The sequence below is a fragment of the Lucilia cuprina genome, chromosome 5 (genome assembly GCF_022045245.1).
Source record: "Lucilia cuprina isolate Lc7/37 chromosome 5, ASM2204524v1, whole genome shotgun sequence".
NCBI classification, from domain to species: Eukaryota; Metazoa; Arthropoda; class Insecta; order Diptera; family Calliphoridae; genus Lucilia; species Lucilia cuprina.
Genome location: NC_060953.1, coordinates 18,562,457 through 18,572,318, shown reverse-complemented (window position 1 = coordinate 18,572,318; position 9,862 = coordinate 18,562,457). Strand labels below are relative to the sequence as shown.

General features: G+C 32.3%; 2 protein-coding genes across 2 annotated transcripts; both read left to right on the top strand.

The window, feature by feature from the left end:
• Positions 1–3,013, top strand: LOC111685109. Its single transcript, XM_023447347.2, has 2 exons — positions 1–2,517; positions 2,612–3,013. Exons 1-2 carry the CDS (start codon positions 343–345, stop codon positions 2,837–2,839), a joined length of 2,403 nt encoding a protein of 800 aa, XP_023303115.2. The 5' UTR covers positions 1–342; the 3' UTR covers positions 2,840–3,013.
• A 4,216-nt stretch (positions 3,014–7,229) lies between these two features.
• Positions 7,230–9,862, top strand: LOC124420375. The gene is made up of 2 exons (XM_046952957.1): positions 7,230–9,381; positions 9,437–9,862. The coding sequence occupies exons 1-2, from the start codon at positions 7,474–7,476 to the stop codon at positions 9,701–9,703; spliced, it is 2,175 nt and encodes a 724-aa protein (XP_046808913.1). The 5' UTR covers positions 7,230–7,473; the 3' UTR covers positions 9,704–9,862.

Genomic DNA, 9,862 nt, shown 5'->3' with positions numbered 1-9,862 from the left:
TAAGCTGAACAAAGGCAACAACACCAACCACAAGCAATACATACATTAATAAACTGCATATTTGTTAGTTTGTATGTGTATTCTATCTACAATACTCAGTATTGTAAATAACAACAACAGGGAAAGACTCAAAGCAAAATAATTTTGTCTCAATCATCAAGAGCACAAGAGCGAAAAACGACTGCAAATTACTTGGATTTTTAGTGCACAAAGAGTCGTTGTTGTGAACGTATCGGGGTTGTGTTGATGTTTTTAAATTTTTGTGCCGGTTTGTAGGGTGAGTTTGTGTGTGTGTGTTATAAAAACAGTATTTATTTAAAGTAGAATACACAAACCCAAAAAATGGTAAACATTTCCAAATATGAGATTTGGGATTATTTCGATAATATTGTTGAAGAGGGCATAGCTGTGTGTAAGCTATGCAAGCAGCGTTTAAAAAATGAACGCAGTTGGCTTTTGAGAAGACACTTGAAGGATCTGCACAATGCCAAAAGTGAAATATGGAATTATTTTGATAATATTGTTGGTGAGGGAGTGGCAATGTGCAAAAAGTGTAAGCAACGTGTACAGAACAATCGCAGTTCTAATTTAACACAGCACATGAAATCAGCTCATAACATAGTGATTAGCGATATCATTGAAGTGTCTAAAAGGTCTAAAACAAGAGCTAGTCGCCCAAGAGGAAAGAGTACAGCAGCTGTCTATATTAGCGATGAGGAATCGAAAGAAGCAACAGGTCAAGTATCTCCTGACATAGAGGAGGCTCTTCCGAAAGCAATTCTTATACCTAAGGCAAGTGTTTCACCTACTCCAGTGGTAAGTGTTGCACCAAGGAGAAGTATTACACCCAGTCATTTGGCCAGTACAAGTGTAACACCCTCCCCTACCACGAGTGTTAACCATACTACAATAAATAACTATGAGCTTATGCCTAAGTTAACGCCTATAATATTTCCCAACAAGCCAAACACTTTGATCGCATCCAAACGTATAGCTACCGATGAAAACTCATTCAGTGCTAAGCGATCAAAAAAACTTTTGACTATTGACATGAATGAGAAAACTCTAATGTCGGCTATATGGGGTCTTTTAACTGAAGATGGTGTTTCGCCCACACTATTTGGTTCGAAAAACATGCAGGCTCTAATACAGCCCATTTGTCAAGCCCTACTCGAACAGGAGGGTAAAGAAATTAAGATAGATGAAGCTGAAAGTGAAAAACTTGTATGTTTAGTTGCCAATCATGTACGCAATAGGTTTTCCAATGAATTTGAATCTCGTTTGCTATCTTTAAAAATTGATATGGATCTCAATGGGCCGGAAAATACTTTTTGTGTCAGTACCTCGTTTGTGGATTGTGGTCAGTTACAAACACGCCTACTGGGCATAATAGATCTTAAGGATGATTCACATTTAAATGAACAGCATATTAAGCAAGTTTTACATAAATTTAATATTGACTCAAATCAAGTTATAAGCATTTGTTGGGACAATTCCAAAGCCAATTATAATAAGCTGGTGAAAAATTCTGAATATTTGAAGGAAATAGCTGAGTTTGAGCAATATCCAGATGTACAATTTTGCGATATTAAGCTTGAGCCTTATGTTGGAGATATAGCCCAACTGTGTATGTTGGATATTTTAAAAAACTCCTCTATATTGGAAAAGTTTTTGGAGTGTCGCAATTTCGTTAAGTATCTTAACAACACAGCAAATGGATGTTATGAGATTTTTGAAGAAAATGATTTAAAAATACCTGAATTGGATTCTCCCTGGAAATGGGGTTCTACTTACGAAATGATAAATAATTTACACCTAGCCCGTAATGTTCTATGCCAGTTAAAATATCCAAAATTTGAACATCCCGAAGATCAGTTTAATGTGAACGATCAATTGTGGCTTTTTATAAAGGGCTTCTGTGAATCGTTGCACTTAATGCAAAAATCTATAATTAAATTTAACACTGTGGACATGCACTTTGGCGACTTCTATGCTCAATGGTTGAAGACCAAACTGTTGACCGCAAATCTAGCATCGGCCAATGGTAACTTTGAAAATGCTTACACAACAGCTCTTTCAACACAACTGTTGAACATTATTGAGGCAAGAACGAAAGAACTCTTGGATAAAGATTGTTTCGATGCTTGCTTGTATTTGGATCCACGTTTTCATCACACCTTAGGTGATGAAAAGAAAGCAAAAGCATTGAACTATTTGAAAGAAATATGGAGTCGTTCTAATGTCTATAAAGTTGATGTTATAAATGCTGCTATGGAGGATAACGTTGCGACCAAGGGATTAATTGACGACGAAGACGTCTTTCTCAATGAATTCTTAAGTCATGATGCACCAAAACATGATATTAAAACTACTGATATTCACAAGGAAATCGAGGGTCTGAAATTGCCATTTAAATCAGTGGATACGAATATTTTAGCCTATTGGAATAAGCTGAAATTAAGGAATCCTGATATGTATGCCTTAAGTGCAATTTGTTTTGCCATACCAGCTACACAGGTAAATTTGAATGCTATATATTAATGTCTGAAATATGTCTGATCAGGGAATGTATCAACAAGTGTATATATCTTTAAATTTCTTTCAATTTCAGAACTATAATGAACAACGTTATGCACATATTTATAAAACTCAAAATATTGAAAGTTTATCAACATTTACCAGAGATAATATTATAAGTATTCGCTTAAATCACCATTTACTGAAAGGTACTCTTGAAAAATTCGGAATATATGATGAAATAATATCATGCGAAGATGAACAATCGGATGATGTTCAAATAGTCGAGTGTAATGAAGAGTCCAACACAAGTTTTTATTAGCAGTAAAATAAATACTATTTCAAAAACCTAATACATACTAATTCAAAACTACATAAGAATTTAAAAATTGAATTAATTCACTTATTTAACTAAACTTTATTTTTATTTACTTGTTTATAAAATGAGTTTATAAATATTTTTTTATGTTTCAAATAAATTTCATTATTTCTATAATTGTTTTTGGGGTTTTAATAAAGAAGAAATAAGTGAGTAAGAAATGAAATAGCTGATTGTTTTTAAAAAGTTTTAAAAAGCCTCAACTAGAAACACTTTATTGAGCAATTAAAAATTGAGACGAATTCAAATACTAATGTGAGATACGACATGTTATTGAAAAAAACATTTTGCTCAAATTATAATTTATTCGTCTACACAAGAACCCATCATTGTTAAACATACACAAAAAGAAGCAAGGAAATACATAAAAAACAAGTAGTAAAGTATAGTCGGTCATGGCCGACCCTATAATACCCTACACCATGAGTATATTTTTAAAATTTTTACTTTTTATAAAGAAACTTTTATGTTGAATATTATTCCAAAATATTTAAGTAATTTATTGATAAAAAAAAACTAAAATTTCTAAATGAGGCTTTATATAGGTCAAATATGGGCCGATCCTCGGGAAATTTGGGAAAAGGATATATTTTTAAATAACAGTTAGTTTTGTTAAGTTTCATTGCGATACAAATGGTTACAAGTCAATTTTAGACGTTTAAGACATTTTTTGAAGGGGGGTTTGTATGGAGGCTAGGGTCAAATAAGGGCCGATCCTTACGAAAATCTGCAGTGTCATTTATACTTATGTAAAACCTATTTGCGCCAATTTTTAGAGAGATAATAGAATATTTGACGTAATTATGGCATAAAAAGTTCAAATCGGGAGGTACGGTTGTATGGGGGCTAGGTGAAATAATGGACCGATTTCTGTGCCAAAAAACATGCTTGGTCCAAATTTCATCAAATTATCTTGAAAATTGCGGCCTGTACCTTGCGCACAAGGTTTACATGGACAGCCAGCCGGACAGACGGACGGACGGATATGTCTTAATCGACTCAAAAAATGATTCTGAATCAATCGGTATACTTTAAGGTGGGTATTGGAACAATATTTTTGTATGTTACAAATATCAACACAAACGTATAATACCCTCCCCACTATAGTGGTGTAGGGTATAACAAGAAGAACTTTTAGAACCCTAAGACAAATAATTATTTAAAGCAGTAATGTTATAGAATAGAATGTGTATTTATAAAACGAGTTTTTGCTTAAATCAGAGTAAAACTATGTATATATGTATGTCACTCGATGCTGGCTATTTGTGGATAAACCCTGTAGAGTTTGTAACTTCTATACTATCGAATTTAAAGTAATAAATATTTGTATATATATTTGTGTTTCATCCAAAACTTGTCAGACTTATATAAATGGAAGATTAATATATATCTTAAAATCAACACATTTGTTGAGTATGTTTCTTGCTAAACCCGGCGCTATTTCAAATTTAACTGTGGGGTCACGTCAACTGACCCAACTTTTGATACCGATATCTTCCGAACTGTACAAAATTTGCAATAATCACTGTCGTTCAAGAAATCTCTGAGTTATAATGGTTTAAATATGACATTTTTGAAACTCTACTCGATAAAATCGATTAAATTCGTCAGATATTTTTTATGAACTAAATTCGTTTAATTGATCTTTGAAACGAGGTTGATGGCCGTATATAAGCTATAACCAATAATAGGACAATTCGAAAACATTTTAGCACAATTATTTAATAATGAATTATTTATTATTAAGTGATTTTCAGAAGAGAGCCTTATAATGGAACTAAAGCGAATTATGTACCGAACTGTGAAATATCTGTTTAATAATATATGTATACAGCAAAATACTCATGTATTTCGGATTTTATACCCATAACTTTGATTTCCAATGTGCGTTTAAGTAATTTAAGGAAATGGATATTATAGCGAAGTTGTTACCAATTATGGACCGATCCGGAAAAATTTCTTATTAAGATTTTTATGAACACAAAACAAATTCAAATCGAATTTAATCACAATAGCTTTATTAATTGAAGAAATATGTGCGTTTAAGTGATTCACGGAAGTGGACTTTATTTACTTTATTTACTTACGGGTCTAACCGGAAAGCATTTCGTAGAGTGAATCATATAAAAACAAAACATATTTATACTGAATTAGGGTATCGTTATTTGACATTGAAATATTAGCGTACAAGTGAAAGCGGATCTTATATAGGGTCTATGACCATGGACGGACATTTTAATGGATTGAATGGAAGGACATTTTAATGGATTGAATTTTTCGATATAGATAAAAAATAGTCAGTTTTAGTAAAAATTATTGTTATGAATTAAGTTTTGCACAAATTCCCGGGAGATCCAAACACCGACAAATTTTGGAAATACATTTTCCAAAACTTGTACTTTTAGCTTAGAATAATTTTTGAAGTAGTTATAGTGATGCCCGTCCGATCCGATATTGTCAACAGATCCGTTATAGTGACCCCATTGAGTCCTAGGTGTGTTTCATCAGATTTGATATACAAAACTAAATAACAGGTGGCAATTTTGAAATCTGTTTATCTATCTATATTTACCCATAAATTGGTCACTAGACTAGTTAATTATCAAGACAAGTCAATAAATTGATTCATAAAGTAGACGGTCTATTGTCATTCTATGGAGTAGACAGTAGACTACTTTATACACTAAGCAAACGACTATAGATTAGAAAACATGGCAAACTAGACTAGTCGAAAGTCCAGTAAAAAAAATTCAAACATCTATTCAAAATTTGACTTAATACACCTTCAAAAAATGAATATATAGTCGAGCGTGACCGACCATATGACACCCTACACCAGTTATGAATATTAAATTTGATTTATGCTTAATAATAATTCATTATTCTAATACATTTGAGCAATTTATGAATGAAAATCTAATTTTCTGAAAGAGGTTTTATATGGGGGCTAGGACCAAGCCCGATAAAGTTTTGTGAATATATTTATAAAATATTTATTTGTGTTTATAAGTTAATTTTGGACATTCAAGTAATTTTCTGAAGGGGACTTTGCTAGGGTCAAATGAGTTGTGCCGCTTTTTATCAATATTTGATTTAACATAATTATGAGCTCAGCCCTTTTCGGAGAGTTATGTTGTATGGGGGCAAGTGAAATAATGATCCGATTTTATTCATTTTCAATAGTTTTTGTTCTTGGGTCAAAAACCTTGCGCACAAGGTTTACATGGACAGCTAGCCGGCCAATCGGACGGGCGGACATAGCTTAATCGACTCAGAAAACGATTCTAAGCCGATTGGTATACTTTATTCGGTATAGGCCGAATATTTTTGTATGTTACAAACATTAGCAGAAACCCAATATACCCTTCCCACTAAAGTTGTGTAGGGTATAATTATATACATATATGTGTTTGTGCATATATTTTAGCGATCGGAAAAAAAAGTAATTCTTGAAGTACTTTTTGTTTGATTTTAGTAAAAATTTTACCGAAGTCTGTATCCCTTTAAACTTTATATCAATTATATCGAATTTTACGAAAAGTGGCTTTATTTCGCCAAATTTAAAATCTAGAATAATTTCTCCATTTACACATTTTATTACATGTTATATGTGCAATGTTTCAAATCGCCAGTTTTTAAACATTTCAATGCCAAAAATATTTCTTAAAAATGTTCAAATTATTAATTTCTTTTTAAATTATTAAAATAATAATTGTAATAATAAGAACATCTTTGTGACAATTAGCGGTTTTAAATATTAATGTTAACAACATTGAAAAGCAAAGAAATTAGGAAAAATCAATAGATACTTTCTAAAAGAGAGAAACAGACAACTCAGAGAACAGACGACACAGCGTTTTTATACCATTAATAAAAATTATGTATACATACACAACAGTGAACAGCCAAATTATTGTGAAATTCATAAACAAATACAAATACTACACAAAAAATATATAAATTAAACGAAAATTTATATTAATCTATAAGTTAAATAACGAATTAAGATCTAAAAGAATTAATTCGTTGCAGTTTATCTCATTCTATTCTTTACTTTCCACTGTTCGATGACGTCAGCATATAGAATGCCTGAGAAATGAAAGAGTATAAAACGACAGTGTTAAAAAATAAGCAACTTGAGTTGTTGTCCAACGAAAACAAGTTTTACTCTCGTCGTTGTAAGTATACATATTTACACAATAGCAAAACACTCATGCCAACTACATACGAACAGAACAGCAACTCAAAGCAAGCAGATGATAAAAAATAAACACAAACATAATAAACTGCTAACGACTGACTGTCTTTCTTTCTACCTAGTCGTCGCGTTAGTTCAAACTACATACAATTTTTAAATAAATACAATATTGTAGCAACAACAAAACTCAACTCAAGAGCAACAAGAGCGTAGAGAAGTCTACAGCAATTGATTCGCTTTTAGTATACGACGACACGGGTCTTTGTTGACACTATAACGGGCAGAGTGTGTGAGTTAAGTTAGATAGACGATTTTGTGTGTAATTGTTTGTTATCGACAACAAAAATTAAGTTTTAATTGAAGTAAAAGAAAGCAAGAAATGGCACTGAGACCGAGCAGTGAGCTATGGAATTATTTTACCAATATAGTGGAGGAGGGCATGGCCGAGTGTAAAATGTGCAAACAGCGTTTGAGAAACAATCGCAGTTATAATTTAAAGCTACACTTGAAGAAGGTCCACAATAATAGAGGCGAAATCAACAAGTACTTTGACGTCTTTGTTCAAGATAATCTAGCAGTTTGTAAAACATGCAATCAACGACTAAAGAATCGTCTTTGCAATTTGAGATTGCACATGCGTAGATTACACAATATCGAAGTAAAATTGCCAGAAGATCAACCGCCAGAACAACCACCCTCACCACAGCCATACGATGAAGATCAAATCAAAGCGGTGCTCAAAGTAGCAAAGCGTAAGATGAAAGAACAACTGGGTAATGAAGAGAAAAAGCCAATACGCCGTTTGTATATTAAAATGGACAAAAAGACTATCATACGCAGCGTAATTGGTTTGATAGTAGAAGATGGTTTATCGCCGCATATTATAAGCTCGAAAAACTTTGATTCGATATTGCGACCCATGTGTGAGGCCATATCCGATAAAGAGGGTAAAGAATTTAATGTAAACGAGGCTGAGGTCGAAAGAATCATAAATTTAATGGCTAATTATGTACGCAAAGATTTCTCCAATGACTTACACAGTCGTTTATTGTCCATCAAAATCGATACGGATCTACAAGCTTCGTCAAAGAGCTTTTGTGTCAGTGCCCAATTTATCAACGATGGCACGATACAAACACACGCTTTAGGCATTATTGATCTGAAAGATGAGACCAATGATAATAATGCTCAGCTAACAGAGGAGCGTATAAAACAAGTCTTATACAAATATAACATTGATACTAATCAAATAATAGGTGCCTACTGGAATAATACGAAGCAAAAATGCCAGAAGCTAGTGAAAAACTCCGAATATTTAAATAAAATTGAACAATTTGCCAAATATCCCGAAATTTATATAGGGGATGTAAAGCTGGAGAATTATATGGGTATCACAGCTCAACTTTGCCTATTGGATATTTTTAAAAATTCCCAGATATTGGAACATTTTTTGATGTGTCGTAATTTTGCCAAATTTCTTAGTGAAAAATCAAATGGTTACTATGAGTTGTTTGAGAAAAATAAACTTAACATTCCTAAACTAGATTCACCCTGGAAATGGGGTTCTACCTATCAAATGATACAAGATTTGCATGTTGCTCGTGCCTTATTGAAAGATGTAAAATTTGAAAGTTTTGATAACTCCGAAGATCAGTTTAAAGCCACCGACGAGTTATGGTCATTCATAGAAGCTTTTAGCAAATCTATATCGTATTTGCAAAAATCCATACTAAAATACAGTACTGAAGAATTGCATATTGGTGACTTTTATGCCCAATGGTTAAAATGTAAACTTTTGACCGAAAAACTTCTAACGGCGGCAAGTAATAAAGAAAACGAAATGTTATCCTTGATTTTGAAGGAAGTGTTAAAAGTAATTGAGAAAAGAACAAAGGAATTAATGAGCCATGATAGTTTTGCTGCTTGTATATACTTGGATCCAAGATTTCAGCGTACACTTGATTCGGAACAAAATTCCAATGCTGCAGAATATTTAAAAAAGTTGTGGCGTCGTGCAAAACTTTATAGTGTTGATGATGTAGAATCCATAGAAACTTCAGCTCAGTTATTTGACGATGATGAAGATGCATTTTTAAATGAATTTTTAAGTCATGATATACCAGAAAAGGATAATAGAACCAGTGATGTTTATCAAAAGATCGAAAAACTTAAATTGGCATTTCAAATGGTGGATACAAACGTTCTATCATTTTGGCAAGGTCAGAAAGCAAGTCAACCCGAAGTACATTTGTTAAGTACAATCTGTTTTGCTATACCAGCCACAGAGGTAAGATTTTTTAAGATTTTGTATATAATTCCTTTCTTATTACTTTTAATTTCAGATTTACAACAAACAACGTTATTCTCATCTCTATCGTTTAGATGTTAATTCAAAACTATCTTCGTTTACCAAAGAAAATCTCTTAAATGTTCGCTTAAATGCTCATCTCTTAGATGATGCCCTTTCTCAGTTTCAACTTTTCAATGATACTCGTTCAAATACCTCTACGTTATCGGGATGTGAGTTAAATGGATTTTCTGATGATGATAACAGTAATACAGCTTCGATACATTCCGGCGTTATGCCGACGCCTTCATCTGTTAAATAATTAATATAACAATTGTTTTATTGTATTAAATACAATAAAATGCTTTAAGCTTAAACTAAATAATACAGTTATTTACATTCTGAATATTATATTTTTATATAACTTTTTACTTTGTTGAAAATGGAATTGAAATCTGTTAAATAAAATTTACAAAATTAT

Coding starts and splice junctions, on each gene's coding strand:
- LOC111685109 (XM_023447347.2), top strand. CDS start 343: ATGGTAAACATTTCCAAATATGAGATTTGGGATTATTTCGATAATATT. Junction 2,518..2,611: donor TTGCCATACCAGCTACACAG/GTAAATTTGAAT, acceptor TTTCAATTTCAG/AACTATAATGAACAACGTTA.
- LOC124420375 (XM_046952957.1), top strand. CDS start 7,474: ATGGCACTGAGACCGAGCAGTGAGCTATGGAATTATTTTACCAATATA. Junction 9,382..9,436: donor TTGCTATACCAGCCACAGAG/GTAAGATTTTTT, acceptor TTTTAATTTCAG/ATTTACAACAAACAACGTTA.